General features: G+C 38.9%; 1 protein-coding gene and 1 long non-coding RNA gene across 7 annotated transcripts in view; one reads left to right on the top strand and one right to left on the bottom strand.

Annotated features, from left to right (window-relative positions):
* ADGRL4 (adhesion G protein-coupled receptor L4) overlaps window positions 1–27,333 on the bottom strand; it is a 74,040-nt gene that overhangs the window by 30,408 nt on the left and 16,299 nt on the right. For 3 of the 6 annotated variants that reach the window (XM_035332938.1, XM_035332936.1, XM_035332942.1), the window contains one exon: window positions 6,110–6,262. In XM_035332938.1, the coding sequence (XP_035188829.1) occupies window positions 6,110–6,262 (153 nt within the window). Of the gene's footprint in view, window positions 1–6,109; window positions 6,263–13,670; window positions 13,881–18,126; window positions 18,262–27,333 lie in introns of those variants that run through there. The other 3 variants (XM_035332939.1, XM_035332940.1, XM_035332937.1) reach the window with 2 other exon arrangements.
* On the top strand, window positions 660–6,780 carry LOC118170584. The gene is made up of 3 exons (XR_004752793.1): window positions 660–809; window positions 1,119–1,182; window positions 6,407–6,780. It is a non-coding gene; the product is annotated as an uncharacterized LOC118170584 (long non-coding RNA).

Below are 27,333 nucleotides of genomic sequence, written 5' to 3'. Positions count from 1 at the left end.
ATATTTTAAAACCATAAGTTTAAATGTTAATTCTATCATAACAAAATACTCGGCATGATGCAAATCATCTGAAATCCATTTTCCAGAAATTAGACTAAATAGATTTTCTCAGCCTTACTATTCAGTTAGTAAAGAGAAAGAAAACAGCAGTCTTTTCTTTTAAGTCACGGCTTTAAAAAGATGCTACAAAAAGATCGCTCTTTACATCTCGTTAATCTAAGATTTAAGTTCTGTGCCCTTAAAATCACTTGCAATATCTTTTTTTGTTTTGTTCTAATTTAATCCACAGTTAAATTGCATATGCCTAAAATGGCTTTTGCCCTTCTAAACAATTTGCTGCTAGGTAAACAGGTTCAGTAACTGTGTGGCGCACTGTCCAAGAGCAAACCTGATGAATTCTGGTAGGGGAATCCACAAAGTGATCAGTTTAGGAGGGCTGGGCACTGACTCTCTGGCTGCAGTAGGGATTATTTTGCATTATTTGGTTGGCTGATGACAGAGATCAAATAACTCAATGGATTCACTGGAGAAAGTAAACTGGGAACAACACCATATAATTCTGACGAGTGAAGTAATGGGCTGTGAAATGCTGTGCTGGAAAGGAGAAAAAAGTGAACAGTGTTGGGACAGGTATATCTGACAAAAAGAGTAGAAAAATGAAGAAGTGACAGATGAACAGATTTTAAGGAGCAGACCAGGAGGAAAATAGGCTGAGAACTGAACCAAGGCAAGGTAGAAGTAGAGAGGGGAACAGATGAACCGGAGAGGAAGACAAACCACATTAAGATCTGGGTTGACAATGAGCTTGGGTAAGAAATTGGTGAAAAAAAAAGAGAACTGATGAACTAATTATTGGAGTATAACGGCTACATGAATTCATAGGAGGCCTTTATGCAGCCAGACGGCTTTTAAGATTAAAAAACAGAAGATACAGGGGGCTGGAAATGCACCATTTGCATAGAGGAACTATTTTCGTACTCTTTTGATACAAGATTGCTGGTGGTTTTCAAAATGGAATAAAACAAAAAGAGCAATAATGTATGTGAAATAAGCTTGCTAGAGAAACAGAAATTGTTGGAGGCTAGAAAAATGTGCTGCATACCTGTGGATGTACCCAGGGAATGCAGAAAGATGTCTGAAGGGTACCTGGGGGCCATCTGTTTTTTTTGGACAACATTTTTGGTAAGTTCGTAAAACATTTCTTACTAATGGCAAGAGAGCCTCCAGAAACAATCAAATTAATCTCTCTTCTCCCTCCCCTCCCACCCCCCTAATATGAGGTAACTGCAAACTATGTTTGAACTTTTAGTGGAATATCCCAACAACCTGTAAGTTCCTGCAACTACACACTTTTTGTTTTGTGCTTAATTTTCCAGCTCCCTGTCTGCTTTTAACTGTAAATGTCTCCCTGGTGTTCAAGGAGATAACCTGAGGTCCCACCTCACTTTCACATCCCTATTTTCTTCACTTAGCAGTAGCTTCCCTTTTCACCTGAAACACTGCGTTTTCAACCAGGGGTTCAGAAGCTTCCCTTGAAAAGCCATTGAGATGGTGTAGCTGGAAGGGCATTGAAGATTGAAGCATGGTAGGGCTGGAAGAGCATTTCCCTCCCCAGCAAACCACCTCTGCTCTTCTGGGAGAGTCACAAAGGGATCTGTGCTTGAGTGGGTGTGCATAAGCATGAAGTTTACAGAATGAGGCTAAATTATTATTATCTACACTAGGACAATAAGTTGTTTCCATAGTTAATGCCCCCAGCTGCTTATGTTTCTCTTTAAGGAACTGAGTTTTTTATTATACATATCTGGATGGTTCCTGTGGCCTCAGTACTCATAGTCACAGGGCTAACCATGTTATACCTCAATGAATCTGGCAAAAGTGAAGAAAAGAGGGAAAAATTATGATACAGGCTACCTCATAATTAAATGCTGTCATTTAAAGATAAAGGCTACAGTTCTTGCTCCTGGCATTTAAATAACCTCTCACATCAGTAAATTATAAAGCTCCTTTTGAAACAATTGCCTCTCAGTGCCCTGTTGCATGACTCAGTGTGAAGCAGACAAACTTTGAGTGAATTGAAGTGCCAAGGGTGAAAAACATGACGATACCAGTTTGCATAACAAGAAAACACATCGGCTTTATGTTAAGATTTCTCTGGCCTTGTCAGCTAAATGGAGGACCAGTATGTCTTAGCAGAATATTCAGTATGTATGTAACACAGTTCTAAAACACCAGCAAATGAAAACAAGCTTTGCTAAAACTGAAAATGACTTCCAAATATACAAATATTTGAATACTTTCCAGATTTTCATTGCTAGGTATCAGGTTTCCATGTGATTTAATGTTCCAAGTATTTCAAAATTATAATGATAATTTGCTTTTCATGAGCTTAGTTTGATAAATCATTTATTTGTCATTATTGGGCATTCATACAAATTACCCTTCTTTTTGTAATTATGTCACATATTAAGTGTAATGGAGATTTTAATGAGAAAGCAGGATTATCCAAAATAACAGCAGAAACTCAAGCAACAAGGCACATCTCTGGCAACAGGATGGCTATTTAAAGTCAGATAGAGACACCCTGTCGAGCATATGCAAATAGACTTTCTGCAGTTGAGTTGCCCATATGGAATGAATCCATATCATGCCTATCTAATTTACTATTTCCCAGAGAAAAAATCTTCTGGATGACAAAATTAAAAGGCAATATGCCTGATCTTGCAAGGTACTAATCAGCTTTATACTCCTTCTAAATCAATGAGATTTTCAGGGGCAGCCAATGATTTGTGACAGTTGCAAGAATGCTGCTTTTATGTTCCTGCTTTGAAATATTCGGTGCAGTAGCTGTAGGTTTTTGTTTCTTTATATTTTGTAGCTATGCCTTTTTAAACAAATATGCAATTGTTGGACCACACACAGACAACAGCTTGTCAGTGCTTTCAGCAATTCAATTTCACTGGAGCTTTCAGGCTAGGATCTCAAACCATCCTCCTTGATCCACTATGGGAGCAGGACTGCGCTGCCAAGGCTTGTGTGAGCAGTCTTCACAGACAACATTCCTGAGCAAAGGTTGAAGAACGGCAGCTTTTTAAACAGAAGAGCATTTGCCATAGCTCTGTAAAAAGCCCTGGCCTTTTAGTAAATATTCAAAACAAATCCCAGAGCTGAACTTTGAAGCTTTTATAATAGCTCCGATCAAAAAATTATATCACCAACACCACTTAGGCTAGTGTGAAAATAGATTTATAACCTTTTATTTTATTTCTGTGCTTTGTCACTCCTCATTTACTGCAGCAGGCAAGGAAATTCCAATTAAATTAAAAGTACTGAGAACAGTTATTATATTCAGTCTTGCCAATTACTGGATTGTACCTACATCGCTTTGATTCTTCACCAGTCAGTCAAGACAGCTTGATGTCTACATTATACCTTCTGCTTATTAGTAGCTTGCAAGTGACTGAAAAGTCCAATTGCAAAGCACTAGATGTCCCTCCCCATGTCTCCATACTGTGGACAGTAGCAGCATACACAAAGTAGAAATGAAAAAGCTTAAGAACAGCACAAGTAAAAGAAAACTTGGCAGGATGGCGTAATACCATATCCTATCCACTGTACAACTCTCCTGTCACAAAAAAAAAAAAAAAAAAAAAAAAGGGATGGAGAATGGCTGCCTTCCCAGTACTCTCAGAAGAAGCAGCTGATAAAAAGCTGAAGAAAACTAATAGCATGTTCCTGAAAAAGGCAGAGTGGCATGGATGTCACTTTCATTTTAAAGATGGCCATTTTCACATTTTTACTCTGATGACTGAGGTGAAAAACGTAGGTTTATATTTCACCTTTTTAACTGAAGCTGAAGATTCAATAAAATGTGAAGTCTAAGAAAAAAACATGGCTTTTACACAGTAAATAGATTTTAATAGCTCATATTTAGGACAGCAGAAAAATGTCATCTTCAGCAATACCACATATCTGCATTTCTCCTCCCCAACCCCTTCATTTCCTTTCTCCGCTTTTTCCTCTCACTCCCTTCCTATTCTCCAGTTCCTCCTCTATCTAGGTCTTTCATTGTCATCTCTTTACCAGTTCTGCCTGATAACATATTGAAATACTGGCTGAAGCTCAATGCAAAACCTAACGTTCTATTGAACTGACACTTCCCAAAATTCTCTTTTAATTACCTTGAGATTATTGTCGATTTGTAGTTGGAAGATTAGTAATAATGACCAAAGAGGAGAGGAATGAACATGATTTTGAAATGGACTCACTTAGCGATATACCACAGTTGTACCACTGGGAATTCCAGACAGGTTTGATGTCATATGTTTATAAACAAGTAGATTGTGTAATGGTGTTTTCTCCAAAATTCAACCACTGTATTTTAAAAGTTACTGCCATATACATTCTATATCACTGTGTGTATATACACACACACACATATAAATATTAAAAAGAAAACTTAAAACTTTACAAAATCTAAAAATACCTGAGTGGGATGGATACCTGGTAGCTTTGTCTTTTTCTTTGTACTGTGTAACTTGTACTATGGTCAGAATTACAACCTTGGTATCTGGTTCAGCTGTGTACAGAACAGCCTGAATACACTACTGTCAGCTGCAAGTCATATCTACTACCTGTAGCAGCAGATCCATTGGGTACAAAATATCTTATTACAGTTTTCCTGACTGATAAAGTGGAAAATTAATTGTGGATCAAAAGGTTGTCTTTAGGACTTACTGCTTGGTAAAGTAATTGGTACACTCTTAATGAGAAAAGGTGCCCACAGGTAATTTTTTATTTCAGTGTGAATTTTGGAAACTCTCAGCTCCTCCCATATGGATTTGCAAAAAAACAGAGGAAATAAGGTAAACTAACCCTCATTAGAGGATAAAATGATCAGTCTGTCCAGTAAAGGAAAGATGGGGGAAAAAAAGGAAAAAGCAAGCTAATGGTAAAAAACTAAAGTGACACAAGAACAGAGAAATAACTTTGAAGAGAAAACTTATGAAGCTGAGGAAATGTCATAACTGGTAAAAATCAAAGTATGGGCCAGAAACCATGAGAATATTTACAGCTCGATGTGCTAACAGTCTCAATCTCAGCTAATTTATGAATGATTCATAGTGACTGAATAAAGCAAAGCTCTTTTAGATGGATGTGAGCAATGGGCCAGAAATGTTGATTAGATCACTTTCTGGCTTAATATGCAGCCATTCTGCTGATATTAAGAACAGTAAGAAGAAGAGAGGTTGTCAGCACTCACAGGCTCACAGGAGACATATCTAGAATGAGAGACAGTCAGCATAAAGGTTTAAAGGGCAATAGATTTATTTTCCATTTTCCCATTCCCTGAGGACTATTGCAACATGTAGAGAAAATTACCGGGAGTTTGAAAAAAATAAAAATAAAGAGAAATAGTTACAGTTCTTTCATTCAAAGGAAATCCTAAAGGATTGCATAGATGTTCACAAATAACATTTTTTCCGGAGAACTTTTCTTCCCCTTTAATCTTGAACATGATCCATCCAACTGCTGTAGAAAGAGAAGCTGATGGATGGATGGGACAGGAGGTAGGAGTACTACTGATTTTTTTATTTTTTATTTTTTTTTACTGCTTTTGGTCAGACTTGAAAAATTACTGAAAATATCCAGACAAAAGACCCAAACAAAAAATATTTGGAGCAAGTAGGTCACATGTATAGGGAGTTTTGTTGGTCCAGAGTGACTTAAACGAAGAATACTTTGTCACTCTGCTTTGTTTTAAGAATATGACCACCTATCAGTGAAACTATGGTTTAAATGGGTGGGGATTGGGGATTTCTGTATTATCTTAACTATATATCCATTTTCTAAAACTATGACAAGTGTATTAAAAATATTTCAAGCAGAGTCAAGACTGAAGTGTTACTGAAAACAGTGATAGCTGTTGTGTTATCAGTGTACCTGAAAACTGGAATGTTAAATTTGTACCAGTCTAAATTGTGGGAATTTTACACACAGACTCCAAACTTCATAAATCTGAATGCATTTTGCTACTTTTCTATAATTAACAGAAGCAATAAGAGAAGAGAGACAATGTAAAGCTAGCTGGTAGACATTAATAACTTACCCACACAGGAGGTTCCATCATTAGGTACAAAAGTTTGTTGACCATTGCTAGATTTGAAACCAGGTGCACACATGCAGAAATAACTTCCCACAGTGTTTGTGCAATTGGCATGCTCTCCACAAGGTTGAGTAGCATTTTCACATTCATTATCATCTGTCAAGACACAAATTGCAGAGAAATATATTTGCATTTACCGAGTGAAGAAAACATCCAAGTAAAAGCTTAATTTGGCCTCCGGTAGTTTATTTATGTAACTTTTGAATGCTGAGCCGGCAGTCTTGGTGTTTGTCTGTACAGATTTCCCGTTGCCAAGGATGTATGCAGGTGTTCAGCAGCTCTTCTATGCCCTTATCCTACATGAGCAAACAAATGAGAAAACAGACGGGATACTGAAATGAATGTCTTAATTGGATATTCTGTTGGAATAAAGGATTATTGCAAATGCATATTCTGCCACAGTTGATTTTGATAACATTTTTGGTACCCACATGGTCTTCACAGATCTAGAGGTAGAAAATCACCCTGAGGATGCATCTGGGAATTCAGAATCATAGAAAACAGATAACAAAGCATATCAAGAAGTAACCCACTTCACTCCCTAACACTAAAGCAGGATCAATGTAGCTTACTTGACAGTTACTTCATGAAGACTTTCTGTGGTATTTCTCAGCAATCCCAGAAAATAAACTTATAAAATTTGTCTTACTGACTTGAGTCTTCAAATATATTGTTTTTATCCCAAAGATCTTAACAAATGGATGAGCACGATTCACAGCTTGATCTTTACATCTTAGTGAGTATTGGGCAAATCATCATTTTTTTACATACAGAATTACACAATCTATTTTACAGGGCTAGTCCCAGATCTGTAATGATACATGAAAAAAGGAGCCATATGCATGAGATTTAAGACTGCTTCCCCTCTGCAGTCTCTGCATATGCCATCTTTGTGAACATGGGGATCCACTAGCTTGATCAAAGGTCGAATGAAATTATATAAACATATTTTATACCGTACAGTTGATCTTCAGCAATGACTCAATAAAACTGTTTCCTCTCCAGAATTTTCCAAGGTCCCTGTTGTCCATTAAATAATTTTCAGACCAGCCTTGAGAAAATTTAAAAGCTTCTTTCTCCAGAAACACTATCTATCAAACTAGGAATAACACTCAATACCAATAATGTCATCATTCCAAATAGCCTGTTTCTCCCAAAGCACCCCAAAACTCTGGGGCAAGCAAAAAAACCAAACTCTCCCAAACAAGAAGACATTGAGTTCTCTATTTTCTGCATCCTGAAAAAGGAAGAGTTAAAGGTTTACTGAACTCTGCTGGGATTTTGTTCCTGTTCTCAAGCAAAAGGTACTGGTAACATGATGAATGACAGGAAAGAATTCTAACAGGGAGAGAAATAACCATTTATTGCACAAGAAGAACGATTAAGGAGCATGACAGGGAGAAGAAATATGACTTCAGAAAAGACACCCAAGGATGAGTTTCAGAAAGGTGCTTCTGCTTCCTGATGGCCAGTGTTCTTATAAGGTGTTTGCAAAGATAGGATAAAGATAAGTATAGTGTAGTGTAAGTTAGGGAAGTGGTAAGATTAAAATACATCAAACACTGTAAAGCATTACAGGAACACATTCCTGCAATGTAACTTAGTCTCAACCCCCAGAGTAACCCTGTCACAGGACATTTTTCAGAACTGAAGTCTGACATGATTTTGAATGTTATACAGTTGACTCAAATATCAATTCTGAATGTCAGCATTCCTCAGAAGAATTTGGGTCAACAATATCAAATGGATTATGCTCATTATAACTAAAATTGAATATAATTTAATGAGAAATCCAAGTATAAAAACACTCTGCAAACACATGCCAACAATATGTGTTTTACAGCTTTGATATTCATGAGAATGCAGCAGAGAAGGTGTATAATTTGGATCTTAGAGAATGCCAGGGTAAATCCAAATTTAAGTGAAAGTAAGACGGAGAAAAAAAAAAAAAAAAAAAAAAAAAAAAAAAAAAAAGTGGTACTAATCTAAGTTCAGATACTGAGCATGGGAATACGACAAGTCCAGTCTGGCATATGATGTTGGGAAGGCATTGTAGTTCATAGAGGGCAATACGTGCTGGCTTTGGAAAGCTCTTGGGATAGGAGTCATGGAAGACAAGAAGTGGAAGGACAGTGATCAGTGGCTTCATTCAAAGTAGGGGAACTATAGAGCTGAGGAGATAGAAGCTAGAGTATACATGCAAGAACTCTTCTTCTGGATTTGTTTCCTAGGAGCTCAAATATAAGAATTAAAGTCCTCAACCCATCGCTATTACCTTTTCAGGTGTCCCAAAGAACTTACAGACAACATCAAATGACTCATGCAGTCATCATCAATAAAATCTTTACAACTCTGCCTAACTAACTACTGGATTATTGGTATTTTTTTTTCCTCCAATATTAATAATATCTGTAAGAATTTTAATGGTGACTAAATTGTCTTAGAAGGCTTATTGAGAGAACCTTAAGGAAAGGTTTCTCTTGCTTTCCTAGGAGAAGACAAGTCTCTTCTAAAGCTAACTTAGAAGACTAGCTTGTCTACATGCATGTTATCAGTACCAAATAGCAGGATACTTGATTAGTCTGTTCCACAAAACAATAATTTGGGGTATTTTATAAATGGTCCTTTTATCCTAAATAGAATATATATATAAGAGGTGGGATAGTAAAGGAGATACCAGTCATACACATGTACCAGATAAAACAGGATGGATGGAGTCTGCACAAGGTAAAATTTCAGCACCTGTTTACCTGCTTCAGTGGCTTTAAACCATAGAATTGGCAGGATTTTGATTTGAGGAGGAGCTTGATAGTTTATTCTGTAGTACTTTTAATAATGATCATGGATCACTGTTTCTTGTCATGCTAAGGGATTTATCCCATTTTCATACTAAATATACTCATTGTGGAAGAACAACAATTAGAAATCATACCAGGAACTGTCACATTTAGAATATGTAGAAAAATGCAAGAAATTTAAAGAAATTATAGTTTAATTAAATTAAGAAATATGGGGATGTATCAAGTGACTGAAAATTCTGTCACATTCAGAAACAGCAGCAATTTTATTCCATTTTCAGAAGTGGAAAACAAGACGCTTAAATAATAGAAAATGAAGTCCAGCACATCTTTACTGTGGTATGATTCCCAGACACCAGCTGTACATACTGTCAAAGATGTGTGGTCTTGTTTATTATCAGATAATTTAAGAAACCTCAAAAACATCTGAGAAGAATAACTTAAACTTCAAACTCAAAAATTGATATTTTAAGGAGTTAAATTCATAAGGAACTTTTAACTATTCCAATGGTCTAATGTTATACTGAGCAGACTGTGCTGGGTGATAATTTACTGGACCACATCCTGCTTTCATCAAAATTAATGGTATAATAGTCACTGATGTGAGCTGGCCCAGAATGGTGCTCACTGTGGAAAACTACTGGGTTAATGAGAAAGACAAGTAAGGGGAAGGTTTTCAAGAGAAACAAGTTTCATATGCAGTTTGACTAGATGTGCTTAAATAATCTGCCTGACTTTACAGAAAATATTTTACAATGGCAATGATGACCAAATATCTTCCAATTCTCTATATAGACAAATAGATAGTATCTATATAGTATCTGTGCCAGCATTCATGGCAGGCAGCTTTGGAGCCCCTCACATTTGAAAGTCAGCTCTGCAGCTGCACAACCCTTGACATCAATGCACCTGGCTCTTCTGCAGGAGCTGGAATTCTCAGAAGTCTTGGATCAAAGTTAGACCTACATCTACAAGGCATTCTACTAGGGCCTTGGCTACAGGCTGAGCTCTCAGGTCTCTCACTGCACTACTTCTCTGGCAGAGGCCACATTCCTGGTTCCCAATGCAGGGTAGTCAGTGCTGGGGCCAAGGTGCTTTGCAGGCTCTAACGTGGATAGCAAGGCCACAAAGGGAACATGTTTCCTGAAGCAGCAGAAGCCTGACTGTTCCAGGTAAACTCTTGACATCTTGACATTTCAAATAAATATTTAAATGAATTCAAGAATCCTGACCAGAGATTGAATTTGTTTGGCAGCCTGAGTTTTCCTAATGCCACACCTGAACAAGCATAGGAGTGATTTTCAGAAGTTTAATGAACACTTGATGTTACTAAGGACCATAAACAGCTCAAACCAAGGCCATTACAGTATACTATAATACATTCACAACCTGCTCTATTCTGTGCATTCCCCAGGTGACGTAAAAAGAAGCAATTAAAACATCCGCTAATTTTGCTCCTACCCAGACCTTTTAAAAACAGGGTCAGAGGCCTTTCAGGGATACCTGTCCATTAAGCTTGGGAGTGGCAGCACAGGGCTGGGGACCAGTACTGCACATAGTTGTCTGAAAAGTGGACAGCCCTGTGTAGGAAGGAAATGCAGCTGGAGCAGCTGGGGAATACATTGATTCATTGCATTCGGCTGTTCTCTTTCGACAGCAGTCTCTGCTGCCAAAGCTGCTATGGAGCCCCTGAGGGAAACTAAAACTACCCTTCCCTAGTGTAACCCTCATGGGAAAACAGTACTTGAAGTGCCTCACTTAACCCCTCAAAAGCAAGGAAATGAAAGGCTTCCTGTAAAACAAATTCCAGTGCTACTCACCCTGCTGTGCTTAGCTTGTCTGGAGGTCTCAGAGCAGTGGGTGATCTTACATATATTACTTCTGTGCTGCAGGACTGTGTGTCTACAGCCATCACAGCCTGAGTTAAGAACAGCAATACCATTAACAGCCTTGCCTTGCCTTCCTTGTGATGTGTTTCCATTAATGGTAATTTAACACAATTTGTTTATGATTCTCCAAAGATTCAGCATTCAAGTTTGGTCTAAATCAGCATGAAAGAGCAGATGCTTAGAAAAACCACTTGAGACTGCAGAACTGGGCTGGAAATCTCATTTAAATATGAATTGCTTTCATAATGGGCCCGATTCATCTTTGTCCTACACTGGGGCAGGGGACCGTGCAGTTGCTGAACAGGAAATCTTGCCACTGAAAGCTCCATCTTGCTTGAATTTCATAGCTCTCTACCTCCTTGTAAGAGCCCTTCACAATGCCTTCTTGGGACATTTGAATAGCTTGATAGGAGTTTTTGACTGGTTTGAACTTGACGGCTCTGCAGCTAACTGGACTCCTAGAAGTCTTTGGATCAGCAAACACATTTTCCTTCACATTCTTCACAGGTTATGTGTATATGCAGAGGTGATTTCAGAAAAACAGTTTTTGTGTACCTGGCTAAACTAAAAGTCATCACAAAAAAAAAATAAAAATAAAAATCCTATGGCCCCATTTTAAGGAATGGGGCAAAACAGTCTAAAAGAAAGAGAAAAGACATGTTCCTACACATCCAAAATACACTTGAGTTGAGTTTTAAAGAAGGGACAAGGTTTGGAAAGGTTAATATATTATTTAAGCTACTTCCTTCATCTCTTGCTAATATTTTCAGACATTACAAATTAAACATGAAAAACATTTATTATTGGGTAAGTGCAAGTGATGAGATTGTCACTTGTTTAGCCACACAGAACAACCTGCCTTTTCAATGCTTGTGAAGTATCAAAAAAGAGAAAAAAAAATAAATCTGTAATTTGTGATCACTCATATGTGAAGAACATGAGGAGGAAAAAAAAGTCTTTAGAAGTGCTAGTCATTGACTGGAAACAAAACATATATTCATACAAGCATCTGTAGGCTTTTGAGAACAAAATGGAACAGGGTGCTCAGATTAGTGAAACAGAGGGAAAAGGGGGATAAATAGCTGTTGAGAGGCCCTGTCAAACCTTTTTTCCAGCACTGTCTCCCCTCCTCCTTTCGAGAGCAGAAGTCTCCAGGCATATGCCTTGCAGACAGCAGCATGACCACACCTCCTATAGGAGACCTCAGAGCTGCAGCGACCAGCAGAGATTCAGAGCTGTACTGCTGCAAGTGGGGAGCTTCAGGTTGGGTGTGCAAACCCCAGATTTGCTATTTGGTGTCTGGATGACACCCCTTTCCTGACAAGGTCAAGAAGGGAAGGGCTGTGATTCCTATGAAGATGCACATTTTCTATTACAGGTACAATTTGGAGCTGGTCTGGATCCCCCTGCTAATGTGTTGAGCAGGGTGCTAGGGCACCTGTCAGGGGTATGGGTGCAGAGCACAACCCACGACATCACAGCACAGGCATGAGGTACAAAGAGCAGCCACTCAATCTTCAAGGAAGTGCACCACGACCTCCTTGCACGTGCAGCACTCTGGTTCCCCTCCTGCCTTCCCCATGACATCAATTCACCAGCTCAGCACTGGGGCTGATGAGATGATAAAATGCACAGCTAAAGACGAGAAGAGACTGTAGTGAGGGAATATCAGAGACAGCAAGGAGTCACAGGTAAATGGGACAAAGTCCACAATAGGGATGAAGTGCTGGAGTTCTCAGCCTAGTTTGAGATATAAGGAGTGACAACCAAATGAATTCACTGGAAAACAGGATTATAGACCTTGAGTAAGATAAAACAAAAATCCCATCTTCAGTACCAGTCATATGCAGCTCCTGGTTAGCTATACTGTGAACTTAAACAACCCAAGGCTTCCATCCAAAAGGATGTGTACAAGTGAGATGTCACCACTCAAATCTAAAGATTTTGGTCCCAAGCAAAAGATAAGCATGAAGAAAAACAGCTTAGAAAACAGTTTGATAAAGGGGAAATGTATCCAGGCAGCACTTTTCCAAATTCCAGAGCAAAAAGGGAAGATATTTATCCAGATTCTGAACAACACAACCAGGAAATGCATCACCACATTACAGCTTACATATGCAAACCACTGTTGTGCCATTATGGTATGGGTAGAGGGACATGTGCAAAAGGGTGTAAGTTAGAGATAATGCAGCTTGAATGAGGCAGAGGAACATTAAGCACTATCTGATGAGCTTTATCAAACACCCTACAAGCAAGCAGCAAAGGCTTTGATCAGAAATAACACTGTTTTTTATCAGGACATAGACTTACCCATTACTCACACAGAACTAAAGCCTGGAATATTTCTGGGGTCTTCCAAAACACCACATGGCAGCAGCAACACTGGGTTCCTGCTGTACAGGGCTGGAAGTGCCCAGATGTCCACAGAGGACTGTCACCACTCTGCTCAGGGAGCCCTCCACAGAACACAAAGAGTAGTTTCAAATACTTAATACCAGTGATACAGTGAGGCGTGGAAGTTCACTACTCAGGCAGGATGTGCTGGCAGACATGGAAGGGAAAATATATGGAGCTCTGTAAAGATTTATAGAGGAAATATCCAGATAGGTATGTGCTTAAGGGTACTTTTAATTGGAAATGATGCAAATCACTGATGGTCATTTCATACAGGGGTGGTTTGTATTATAGAGTTGGGAGCTAGAAATTAAAATTCAGTTGCTGAATTCCTCCCTGGAGTGGAGAGATGGCTATTTGAATTAAAGGGTGAGGTCAGGTTCATCTCCACCCAATTCTGAAGAAAGCTGTTTGTCAGCTCACCTGCTCCATCACTCCTTGTGGCGGACTTTGAAACAGCAGGGTGGTTTCTGTGCTTATTTGTGAGTGATCAGAACACCACACCCATGTTTTGCTGAGGTGTGAGAGTTCTTTCCATAACCGGGCTTGACCTCAAGCTCCCTGATGTCAGAGGAGTGGCTCCCATTAACCTACATCTTTGCTTTTATAGAAGCAGATTCTTGGAGGGAAAACCTGTAAAGGGCAGAAGTAAAGAATGAAAACCATATTGCTTTTCCTATCCTCACACCACACAGATCTAGTTACCAGGACCCAACCTCAACACCCTGGCAGACACCCTGTGTCAAACCTACTTCTGAAGGATTACACAGAATATAACTGAGACACATGATCAGTTTCTTGATTTGCCTCCATCAGAAACACTGAATTAAAGTGAAGTGCAGCTGAATGGGAATATGCTGGATTACAATTGCCAACAGTGTGCAGGCATCAGTGTTTTTCCTTGGTACTACCAACAGAAGGGTTTTAGAAACTTACCAGTTACTAAATTATGCCATTCTCTCTCTCTCTCTCTTTTTTTTTTTTTTTTTTAAATTATTATTATTATTATTTTTGCTCACTTTTTTTCACTAAAACTCATCTTTTAACTGGAAAGTAAAACAGCATATGCATGATCAGAGAATATTTTTGCTTAAAATAGAGTGAGCAGAACAGGAGTTCCCTACTGACAGGGGTTCATCGGTAGATAACCGTGCCCCCATAAAACTGAATATGCAGCCCAAGAAAAAGTGCTGTTTCAGCACTGAAAATGGAATCATATTTTATTAAAAATAATAATATCAAACCTATAGCCAGACATTACCTGCATTGTAATTTCTTGCAGATTTCCCATTGCTTTTTCCATGGTGTTGATTCAGTGCCAGTATTATGAAAGTAGATGCATCAGAACATTAGGCTGAAATCTTGATTACATTGCTTAACACTTTCCATAGTTTATATAAATAAAAGCTGAGTTCTGCTGCATACTCATATCCTCACCTATACCACTCTACTGCAGTAGCCACTGCCTAATTACATTCAGGAAAATAAGACTCAAATTTGTTGTTCACTGCGCAATGTAGATGGCTATTGACATTTCTAACACTCACTTTTGAGAACTCCAAATGCAGAACTTTTTGAACCAAAATATATAAAATCACTATGACACATTCTGGTATTGGTCTAAATCCCAACTTTCTTTTGCATTTCACAACAGAAACTTTAAACTGGAATCTTTTGGAAGAAATAGTTCCCCAGTAGCTGCAAAGCAGTTGAACACTATGACACATCAAATCTTGGCATCCATTGAATTGTATCTAACAGATGCTAAATGCATCTACAAAGGCAGTATAACCACGTTAGCATTACTCTTTCCATATCTAATCCCCAATGACTCTGTGATGGATGTTCCCTGTTGCCAGTTACACACAGGCCATCACTCAGAGGTCTTGATCTCTGGCTTCTTCAACAGCACCCCATCTAACAACAAGTGAAACATAAGGCTGGAAGTCAGAATGAACACAAGTTCTTATGACTCACATGGCCAGACTACCTTCCTGGCCTTGGGGAGATAAACTCTGTCAGCTTACATTCACCACTTTAGTAGTATTTTTGGAATGAAAAAAAAATGTGAACTCTACCAAGAAGGTTTTGCTAAGTCACGGAGTAGCATGATTTAAGAGCGTTAGTAGGGAGTCTTTATTTGGGCAACAAGAACAGATCCATATGTAGAAAGGAAAACTGGGTTCATTGGTGTTTATCTGGAAATCCCACATGCTTTTGAATCTGTTACTTAAAAAAATAGGTGACGTGGTAAAGTACAGGTGTGATTCTACCCCATTATCTTCAGCAAATTTTGTCATTTGTAAATTATTTTGCTGTAACATATTAGAAAGAGTATTAAAAATGCTTCTTTCTTTTAGATCTGTATCACTGTCCACTTTGGATTTAAAGAGCAAAATATAATAAAAGATGTGGTAAAATTGCTTTGAAAGAAAGAAGTAATAGCTCAAATGGTAAGGAAGGCCATAAAACAGTGACTACAAGAAAAGTGTTTTTTTTTTTTTTTTTTCCCTTCCATTGTGGAACATTATTCTTTGATTTCTGAAACCACAGGCTAATTATGCTCTGAGTGGACAAAGTACTTTACAGAGTTTAGTCTGGGCATCAGAGAAATTGAGTTCCTGATGTACTTTTGTCAAACCTAAGTTACAGTACTCAAGACAAGAGTAGCTTGGTGAAATTTGATTGCTGGTACTATTCAGGAGGTTAGATGAGGTGACCTAACATTAGTCTATGAGATGCACAGACCTATATTGCTTTAAGTTAATACCAGTGTTGTGTAATTAAAAGAAAATAACCCCTATAGCAGACAATGGCCTCCCTCCTCCTTCCCTTCCCCCCTGTATTTTAAAAATCTGTTAATTCTTGTCAAAATTTACACGTGAACTAAGCATCTTCTAAAATAGCTCACATACCTTTCATGTGATATTATCTCCATAATTTATCCCATTTAAATGCTCTGCAAAATAGCTTCACTACTGGATAATAGACTAGTCCGTGAAAGGAAATCATTTTAATCTATAACTGAGAAAAAACATTAATTACTGGAAAATGTCCAGTCTCCAAACTTGAAGATATCAAATATGGTCTGGCAAGGAGGAGACAATTAGACTGAGGAATTGTACCCAAAGGGAAAACATGCCAGCACTACTTCAGCTCGACTAATGACTTCAACAATAACCACTGAAGTATTTCCAGCTACTGTCAATGCTTTAAGCATTTAACTCCATAGTGAAAATGTCTTAACTACTGGCAGTCATATTCTGACAGATTGACCCCAGCAGTTCATTGTGGATAACAAAAGTCACTATAAAAACATATAGCTTTCATTTCTTGTCTTCTGATGTCAAATAGGGCTAAATATAATGATGCAAGTGGAATTACAGGTTATAAAATACAGCAGTCAGGTCTGTCGTACTGCTCAGTCTCAAGGGTTGCAGATTTTTGTATACTCACAATCAATTTCCCATATAATAATCAAATATCTTCTTAGTGGAATTTATTTGAAAAATATAACACTTCCTTTGTGGAACAACATCTTCCTAAACTTACTGTCGTAAAGCTTGAATTTCTTCTTTCAGACCTCCTTATTGAACCTTACAACTTTAGAGTGATGGAGCCTGTGGTCTCCTCTTGCCACATAATCTTAATGGCTCTTTTTGGAGCTTGCTTTCTAATGCTCACTATCCAGAAAATTCAAATGCCATAACAAGTTAATGCACTGAGATCCCTTAATGAGTTTTGACTGTGAGAGAACTATAGGATCCTGACTCAAACTAAAGTGACTTCCCCTTGCTGATTACACCAACAGCTCTGTCCTTCAACAGTTATTATGTACTAGTTTGAAATCATAGAATCATAGAATCATAGAATATCCTGAGTTGGAAGGGACCCTTAAGGATCATCAAGTCCAACTCTTGACACCGCACAGGTCTACCCAAAAGTTCAGACCATGTGACTAAGTGCACAGTCCAATCTCTTCTTAAATTCAGACAGGCTCGGTGCAGTGACAACTTCCCTGGGGAGCCTGTTCCAGTGTGCAACCACCCTCTCTGTGAAGAACCCCCTCCTGATGTCAAGCCTAAATTTCCCCTGCCTCAGCTTAACCCCGTTCCCGCGGGTCCTGTCACTGGTGTTAATGGAGAAAAGGTCTCCTGTCTTTCGACACCCCCTTACAAGGAAGTTGTAGACTGTGATGAGGTCTCCTCTCAGCCTCCTCTTCTCCAGGCTGAACAGGCCCAGTGACCTCAGCCGTTCTTCGTACATCTTCCCCTCCAGGCCTATCACCATCTTCGTAGCCCTCCTCTGGACACTCTCCAACAGTTTCATGTCCTTTTTATACTGTGGTGCCCAGAACTGCACACAGTACTCAAGGTGAGGCCGCACCAGCGCAGAGTAGAGCGGGACAATCACCTCCCTTGACCTACTAGCGATGCCGTGCTTGATGCACCCCAGGACACGGTTGGCCCTCCTGGCTGCCAGGGCACACTGCTGGCTCATATTCAACTTGCTGTCTACCACGACCCCCAGATCCCTCTCTTCTAGGCTGCTCTCCAGCGTCTCATCGCCCAGTCTGTACGTGCAGCCAGGGTTTCCCCGTCCCAGGTGCAGGACCCGGCACTTGATATTTTGTTTATTTATGATTGACATTGTCTATATAACGTTATTTTCTCTTGAATATATATAAATACACACAACAAATAAGGACATTCTTAGACCAAAGATGTGAAACATTTGGCAGGCAAAAATATAGGAGTTCTGTCCATTAAAAGAAAAAGTAAAGAAAAAAGTCCTCAGGTTGGACAGAAGTGGTACTTTTAACAGGCAATAATGTTGAAATGAGGCACAAGACAGAAGAAAACACTTCAAGTTTGCCTACCATAATAACACTTCATATGGCAGGTTGTGTTTTGCCTGGAAGTATTGACAGCTGGGAGGGTGTATATGTATCATATAAAAGCTGTGTATCTTTGGTTAACTGGATCCTGTGTACCAAACTGGTGAACTAGCAAGTCTTTTGGCCTGTGCACCACACAGGAGAGCTGCATGGAGCTCAGAAGTAGGCTGGACTGCAAGCAGAGATACTGCATTAGTGCTGCTCTCTATTTAAACACAGTTTTTCATAGCCTGGATGTAGCACCGTACTGCACAGCAATACAGCTTGCTGCTACTTGACCTGGCTTAGCCAGCACTGTGTTGTGTCATTTCAGTAGACTCCGGTAGATGAAGTCCCAATTACAAAACACAGAGAAAATACTGCTGCCACTAATTAAAATGAGGGGTATAATTTACATACTAAGAAGACAGAAGCCACAGGAAAAGAGGATTACTATAACATAGTGAATAAAGCAGTGTAAAGCACACAGATCTCTACAGACTACCACGCTGGGGACCTATCAGAGAGGGAGGCACCAGAGAAAGCCTCACTACCAGTATACTAAAGTGCTACTCATGAGCAAAGTTCTCAGATGGAAATGGTAATAACTTGCTTCCCCTGCAAATCACTCAAGAATAAAGTACATATTCTTCATTTATTAAAATAAAGCTTGCAAAGTAAGCACCTATATTTAAGTTCAAACACTGATAAACAACTTCATTATCAAATGCACTAAACTTCCAGAAACATTGGGTTAGAAGTATGTAGCATGTTCAGTACAGCCTGATAACTGGGCCATTTATTAAATATGCAGAAAAGTACTGTAAGTTTCTCTTCTAAGAAATGTTGAATAAGAAACTGGTTCAGCAAAAGCAGAAGTAAAGATCGTTTATTTTTAATTCAGGGAAACAATTACATCATGTATCAAATGTTTTGTTCATTAAAAATGTCATTGCCTTTTGTCCTCTGCTCCTGTCTCTGCATGTACCAGCACAGAGAGTTCTATAGGATATCCTTAGTTTTGCTCTAAAAGTCCCAGTTCAGTCAGGATACTGGAGATCCCAGAACAGTTTGATGGGAAAGATTTTTCTGTGCTCAGATTTGTTGTCAACTCCATATTATAGTAAGCATTAAACACTTCTCTAATTTACTGTGTCAAGTGGAGTAGGTTTACATTCCAAATGTAAATGCATACTATACACAGAGAAAAGTAGTGTTTAAATGATTTATTTTCACATGGTCAAGCTGTTAAATATCAAAATACTGGATTAGAGTTAAATTCTTACTCCAGCTGCCTTGGCTCCAAATCAGGCACTGTAAAGTCAACCTCCAGGACCTCCTCTGGAGACTCGCTGAAAGATCTGGGATAGGGGACAGCTGGAGCCAGGGAAAAAAGGCATGTTGGGTATAAGACAGCAGCATACAGCATCAAGGAAAGGATAATATCGTGGTTTGGAAAAGCTACTTTAAAGGCTATTGCTCAGAGGAATGCTTTACCGGTCTTCATATCCACCCAGGAATTCAAATAAGGAGAGGGTAGCCCTTTCCTCTTGGCTGTGGACATCTATGTTACATCTGTTAGAGGCAAAGGGCAAAATCACCCTGTGAGTTAAGGCCCAGTGAAGAAGAAAATTACTTTTATACGTGGCACACTTTTAGGCCAAACCGCAAGATAATTATGGTTTTCTTGAGGAGCAATGAACTTCTTTAGAACTTCATTTGGTGCCTGTTTTAGCCAAAGAGTGCACTGTTGTGTTGTTTTGTGTTTAAACATACCCTACTCTGACAAGCCACTGAAGCCTTTAAAGACTTCTCATCGTTATTGCAGAAAGTACTTTGATCTTAATGCCAGAAAAGGTCAACACAAGAAATTCAGAATTAGAGCTGTTTACATCCAATATACAATACAAATAAGTGAATGTGGCAAGAACATCCCTGGCAGATTAAACAAGGCCATGCTTTCCTACTTCTGCTTAAAACGTTTTTGTTTTTGCCAACCATTGTGCAAGCAATGTCATCATGAAATCTAGTGAAATTCACTTTTTGAAGCTCTTTCCCCCTCAAAATGCTTCATCAGTCATATCCCAGAAAGGCTCTGTCATAGGATAATTGCGACTTGGCGTGCCAACAAAGAGCATCCAAACATCCTCAGCTTCCTTATCTATACAATGGGCAGGGATGACAGCCATTTTATTAGCTGAGATATTGTTACCCCATCAGATAAAATACTGTGTTTTGTTGCTTTGATGTTTTCTGTCACCATAGCAGAGCTGTCTGTTTCAACTGCATGTTTAAAAACGGCTGCAGTGGCAGCTTGTGTTGCTTCACAATAACACTGCCTACAAACATCTTGTGGAAAGAAGCAAGCAATGTACTAATTGCACTTTCTTGGGAAGAGATTGGGAAAAAGCAAACAGACTTTCTGATGCAGTTATTTCTAGTCAAGACATAATTGTGAAGACATCTCTTGTCTACATTTGGTTCCTCAAGGATAAGAAGATCAAACAGTGAATTCCCTGATTGGGCAACCAATTGAGAAACCACCTCAAAATGATTTCAGCCATCCCAGTTCTCCTGCCTCCACATACAGTAATATTATTTTACTCTACTAAATATTTTGTGGATTGAAAAACATTTTAGCATAACTGCTTATATTTAACACTTCCCTACAATAACAACTATTACAGCACTCAGAAATATGTATCTTACTTCCACATGCTTGGTTAGATCATACAGACCTTGAAGGCTAACAAAAAACCTGTCATGCAGAGCAATATGCAAACTCATTTAATTTTCTATTTAAATCCTTCCTGACAGAGTAGACTTTTCTTGAATTCCAAAACAGCAAGTCTGTTAACCAAACTCTGAAGGTGGATAAGTCTGCTTGTCGACATCAAGCTTATCTCCCTGTTCTATCATTTGGGCAATAATCATATAAAGTGCCGTAGACACGATTTAATAATTCAACATTTGCCAGCTGCTACTGAACACTTCCCATCTATACTAAGCACAGGGAAGGGCTGTAGACTCTCCAGTGGACTGCATGATGAATACTCTCCACACCTTATATCTCAGCAGTGCTCTAGCACACTGATTTCTTCTGAGAGACAAAGCTGAGATGGTAATGGGAACAGCAAAATTAGAAGTCGTCAGCCTAGCAGGACGTCTCATCTCTGGTGGCTGATCAGCAAGAGGTTGCCCCGATGATAAAGGGCAAAATAGGTAAGTACACATTGTGCTGGCAAGTACAGGCTTCTCTGATTGTTGAGCTTTGTAATTGTACACATTCTATACACCTTTGAAAAACCACAGGGCATTTTGATGGGTGAGAAATCTGATAGATCTGGAAAATGAACAACCCCAACTCCATCAGCCGGTCTTCACAGGAGAGGTGCTTCAGCCCTTTGATGATCTTTGCAGCCCTCCCCTGGACTCATTCTAACATGTCCATGTCCTTGTTGTGCTGGGGGCCCCAGAGAATGCAGTACTCCAGGTGGAGTCCCATGAGAGCAGAGCAGATGGGGAGAATCACTTCCCACAATCTGCTGGCCATCTGCTTCTTTTGATGCAGCCCAGGACATGGTTGACTTTCTGGGCTGCAAGCACACATTGATGAGAAGCTCAACATGAGCCAGCAACCAACACCCCAGGTCCTTCTCCTCAGGGATGCTCTCAATCCACTCTTCACACAGCCTGTATTTCTGCTTGGGATTGCCCTGGCTCAGATACAGGACCTTGTACTTGGCCTTGTTGAACTTCACAAAGCTCACATGGGCTCACCTCTCAAGCATTTAATACCCCGGAAAAATGACACATTGCATGCACTCATTTCTAAGCCCTGTGCTGGGGTTCCCATTGCTAAGCACTAGCGATCACTTGGTGGTACCCCAGCCCACAGTCAACAGCTCTCATTGCAGTAAGTGAGTAGTGCACTTCTCCTAAGACCACCAAGACCTTCCCTAACATATATATATATATATATATATTTCTGTGTTGGAAAAAACTGTCTAATGTGGAACTTAAGGTAAAAATTGTGGCCGTTCAAAGGCTGTAATAGGATATTTTGAGCGTAATTTTTATTTTTAAGCATAAATGAGTACCTCAAGGCTACAGTGCTCAGTGCTTTAAAAAAGCCTTCTGTATATGAAGTGAAGATTTCTACAATGCTTCTGTTTTTTTCTTAAGGCTTTAACTCCTGAAGTCATATTAACTACATTAATACTCAAACCTCATACAAGAAGAAAAAAAAAAAGGCAAAAGAGAAAACATCTATTAAACTCCTAGCAACAGAGAAAGTCTCTTTTCTTTACCAAAAAGAAAAAGAAGTGTTATTTTTGTTTGTTTCCAGTTCCTTAGTTTTCGGGTACATGCATATGAGAGAACTGATTCACAGAGACAACACTTGTCAACAAAGACTCTGCAAATCCAGAGGTACTACAATTTCTCACATAAAGTTATTTGGCTTTCCAATTTGCTTACACATCCTGGATACACCTCATATCAGACTCTTGAAAGTTAATAAAATATCAAGAATTACAAAGCTCTGCTACCTCATCTTGTTAATGTATTATTAAATCCTTCTCATAAGAATCTAACACATAATAAACTAATGAAAAGGAGAATAGAGACTGGCAAATACTAACCGTGAAAGTCAAGGGCACAGAATTACTCATTTCATTATCTGTGTATGTTCCCTCAAACTACAGCTGCTGCAACATCTCAGACTTACAGCTCTGACTAACACCTATTAGCAGGCTGAATTCATTTCTGCCTACCTGCTTCACAGGAAGAAAGTAACTATGTATGAGTCCAGCTTGCTAGCTGAGTTTAAAAACATTGAAGCACTTACCCTAGTCAGTGTTTTTTATTTTTTCATTATTATTATTATTATTTTTTTTCCTTAAGTCTTCCACTCTTTATTCTGCCTGCATCCCAAAGCAGGCTGATAGTAGAAAACTCAGCTCTGTTTCCTCTTTTCTTCCCTTTTAATAGCTAGTTCAAGAAAGAGGTAGTAAATTGGCATTTGGATTATTGGGGCCCAGGAAACTACTCAGCTGCAATTGAAATCTGGTGTGTTTCAAGTTTGGGGGAAAAAGCAGAAACTTCCACAAACAAACTGTGACTGCCAAACAGTGATGAAAGGGGCTCTTCAATGAACAGAGCCATTTGGTCATTTCCAAAGGATTATTCAATTATCTAATAATTAAACCTTTAGGTAATGAACTATGTTTTAAAAAGAGGAGGGGAAAACCAGCAACAAGGACTCTGCTTCAGCAGATGTAAAACTGACACATCTGCCTCCCTCGATACTAGCAAATTGGCTCTTTCAATATGTTTCATTTGTTCTCCTGCCAATTGCTGATCTCTTGTCAATTTACTCTCAAACTTGGAAGAAAATTAAATGGTTTGATGACATAGTGGTTTCTGTATTTTATCTTTGAAATGCAAAATATGTATAGCAATGATCTTAGAAATGTTTCACATCTTTGAAATCTTTGCAATTGTAAGATGTTAGGCTTGATCCCCATCTGGAATATAAGGGCATAACTATAACTAAATTAGGCAGTTTATCCCAGCTGGTGATCTTTTCCATAGTTTTTCAACAGATTAACATGAAACATATTATATATTTATTTAAAAATATGCAGTGTAAAAGGAAGTGACTCCCTATATGCTTTAGGCGTGCTTGAAAATACCTATACAAGATGATTGTCTAAAAATGCTTCCTAATAGCCTTAAATACTCAAAATGAAATGATGGAACTGTCATCACAGCAAATCACATGAGGAAAGAAAAATGGTAACAGCATTAACTGCAACAGCCACCTGCTCAGTAAAGGTTATTAAAATGATAGAAACAGTATGTTGGCTATGCCATAGCATGCAGGCTAAAAACCACAGCAGGTCCAATATTCCATGCTACAAGTTATAATTTATATACCTATAATTTAGACTGTACTATGATTTATACAACATTGATCTAAATGCAGGCTAGAAAGGACTGGCTACTGACATGGATACTCATTTAATACGTTGCTCTACAGCCGCTTCCTTATTCCCAACTTGACAAAAGGATTTTTGCAAAAGCCTGTGTCAGAGCCTGTGGCTCTGACAGTGATAAACTGGGACAGGGTCCTATAAAAATAATATACCTAACACACTGATGGGAACCTGCTCTGTACTCAACACAGCTGCAGCCACTTTTATTCAAAGACAGGAAGAAGAAAAAAAGAAAGAGAAGGAGGCAGTGGCAATGTCTTCTTCATAAGCAGTTTTAGCATGCTGGAGCTTGAGGTAGTTCTAAATAATTCTGCTCTCCCCTTGTCATGAAAAGCACCCCAGTTGCCTATCTACAGGCAGTACCTGAGCAGAAATGCAACCCATCTCTCCTGATGAAGTTATGCCACTTGGCAAAAGGCAATTCAATCATCCTGAGCCCACGAGCACATTTCTCCAGCCAGGCAGGAAGGATCTTCATGTGGGAGTCTTGATTTCAGGTTCCTGCCCTAGGGAAGCCTAATGTATTTTATCCAAGTATTGTTTAAAGTAAAATAATCTGTCATAGAAATGAATGGAAAGAGGCTCATTTCCAGAGCCAATACCACTATGGATGGCCAATATAGATGGAAATGCTTACGTTTAGGTGTTCTTGACTGAAAACAATGGCTTCCCACTCTTTATGCTAAGTCTACCCATCTGTAAAGCAGACACATTACAGTTTACCTAACTCAGAGAAATGGGATAATACAACTTTGGCAAAAGAAAGGCTCCATCACATTGCTATACTAGACATAAAAAGGTAATACGAATATATTATTTTAAATCAACATTAAGATAGTGTAGACTCTGAGACATTTCTGATATTGCTTTGGCTGGATAATATAATTCATTTTCCAACAGGTCTCTTGCCATGCTTGATATTCCACAGAGCCAGCCTGTGTTACAAGAGGTACGTAGCTAATCTGCTGAGAAAAGAAATCATAAACAACACTTTATCCTGCATTATTTTATTCATGAGAGCATTATTCTAGTCGGTGCAATCTTGAAGTATGGGTTGGATCCTGGGATCATACAACCATGATGATATAGCCCAAGTTAGTCTATTTTAAACATTCTTTAATTACAGAGGAGGAAGGTGGTTACAAAGTCTTTAGGCTGTCTTATCTGGTTTAAAACTTACCATGGTTTCATTTTTTTTTTTTTTTTTTTCCCCCACTTCTTTTGTTTTTACAAAGTTGTATAAGGAGAAATCCAATTAAATTATTACCCATACTTTCCTAAGTGAGCAGTCTGAGAAGGATATTAACTTCATTGGCAGTTAGTTTCCAGGGTGGAAGTGACAGCATTTGTCTCTCTGATTGTCCCCAGCACAGGAAGTTTGGCTTTCTGGAGCTCTCAGAGCATATGACATTCAGCACAGCAAGAAACTGGAATCTCCTGAGTTCATGTTGTTTGTTTCCAGGAGGTGGACCAAAAATTTCAAAATACGTACAAAGTGTCTGCACACTCTTTACAAGTCAGCCATCACATGTTTTCAGTAGCATTGTTTTCATGGGATAATCCTTAGCTATATATAAAATGAAGCCTGTTATCTCTTTGATGAATGCATTTTAAAGTCCAAGGATAAGCGTGGGTAAGAGAAACAAAGAAGATAGGGAAGATTTGCAGAGCAGTGACAAGATCTGGAAGAAAGGAAAACCAGGTGTTATCTCCCCATATATTTTAGCTTTACTAATCCATGCTAGTGCAGTATATATAAATTTGTACTAACACTTCATTAGACATCATCCGCACTTTTTTTTTTTTTTTTTTTTTTTATTCATGTGGGTGGATCCCACATTGACCTTACTAGATCTTACTAGATCAGATGCTGAGAGCTGTCTCCCATGATGGTACTGGATACTAAGCCACTATTAAATGTCTGTCTTGTCACAGATTTATTCTGTATGTGCTTGAAACTGAACCATGTCACATATTTGGCAGAAAATGTCATCCTTCCACAAAGAGGATTTGATCCTTGGTGTGATCCCACCATTTGCAGGCAAGAACAGCTCTCCATAAAGCCAGTGCAAAGTCTGCCCATGTATTTCAGACCCCAGACATGGGGTTACAAAGCAAAGTTCCTGTCCCTGATATTCCACATGGCCTAGATGTCATGAGAAGAGATAGGCTGCCGATACAAAATGCAGAGTGCAACAAAATGCCTTAATCTGCATTCATATGGAAGAACTGGGTTATTTTTTTAATTGTTTTCCAAAACCCCAAGTGGCATGCAATCAAGAAACCAGCATCACAAGAATTACTAAGGAACAGAGCAAGGCATAGCTCTCAGTTTGAAGAGGAACAGACAAAATCACTGAACTAATGACAGATTAGGGATTCTCCGCTAGATCTGATAGCTCCAGCATTCCCCCATCAACTCAACTCCCAGTTTTGAGAGTCCCTCTGACTTCACCTGCTCCTTTCTTCTCTTCAGATCTTCATGGCAATCCCCTCCTCCCTCCTTGCAGCCTTTCTATCCCTCCTCACTGATGTCTCATCTACAGAGATGGGAGCAGCTGTAGTCGGCTCTCAGACACCCCTCTGGCAATACTCCTCATGTGTGACTTCCCGTTGCTGAAGGGTATGCATTTGGGATATATTGCCCCTTTTGCCTTAAAGTCCTAGCTGTGAATCTCAGAAGGTCCTGAAAGGTTTTAAAGAAAAGGAGAAAGGGAGGCAGAGTGAACCTGCTGATATCTTCTGGTACAATTGTTATCAATCTCCTTTAAAATAATGGAATAAATATTATGAGCGTAAAAATCATCTGGAACAACAGAGGAACCATGACCAATAAATAGTTTGTATTTTAAAAGAACAGATCATGCCAGACAAATGTAATTGCTTCTCCACCATTTTCTGTGTTAGTATATAGAAGGAACAGAGTGGCTGCAATATATCTGGGCTGTAGCATTTGATACAGTGGCTCACAAATGTTATTAGAAAAATAATTTATAATGTCTTGGATAAGAGTGCTGTCATGTGGATTGAAAACTGACTGAAGGAATGTAAACAAAGGATAATGAGTCATGACAAACTGCACTGCACTGAGCTGTGAAGAAGTATCCAGTTGGGTTGCCACAGGAATTGGTGTTAAGCCCAGTTTTATTTTACATATTTATTAATGCTCTGGAAAAACTGATGAACAGCCTGAGAATTAAATTCACAGATG

This window comes from Oxyura jamaicensis, chromosome 8 (assembly GCF_011077185.1).
Source record: "Oxyura jamaicensis isolate SHBP4307 breed ruddy duck chromosome 8, BPBGC_Ojam_1.0, whole genome shotgun sequence".
In the NCBI taxonomy this organism is placed as follows: Eukaryota; Metazoa; Chordata; class Aves; order Anseriformes; family Anatidae; genus Oxyura; species Oxyura jamaicensis.
The sequence above is the reverse complement of the archived record's forward strand: the minus strand, read 5'-3'. Positions and strand labels throughout refer to the sequence as shown.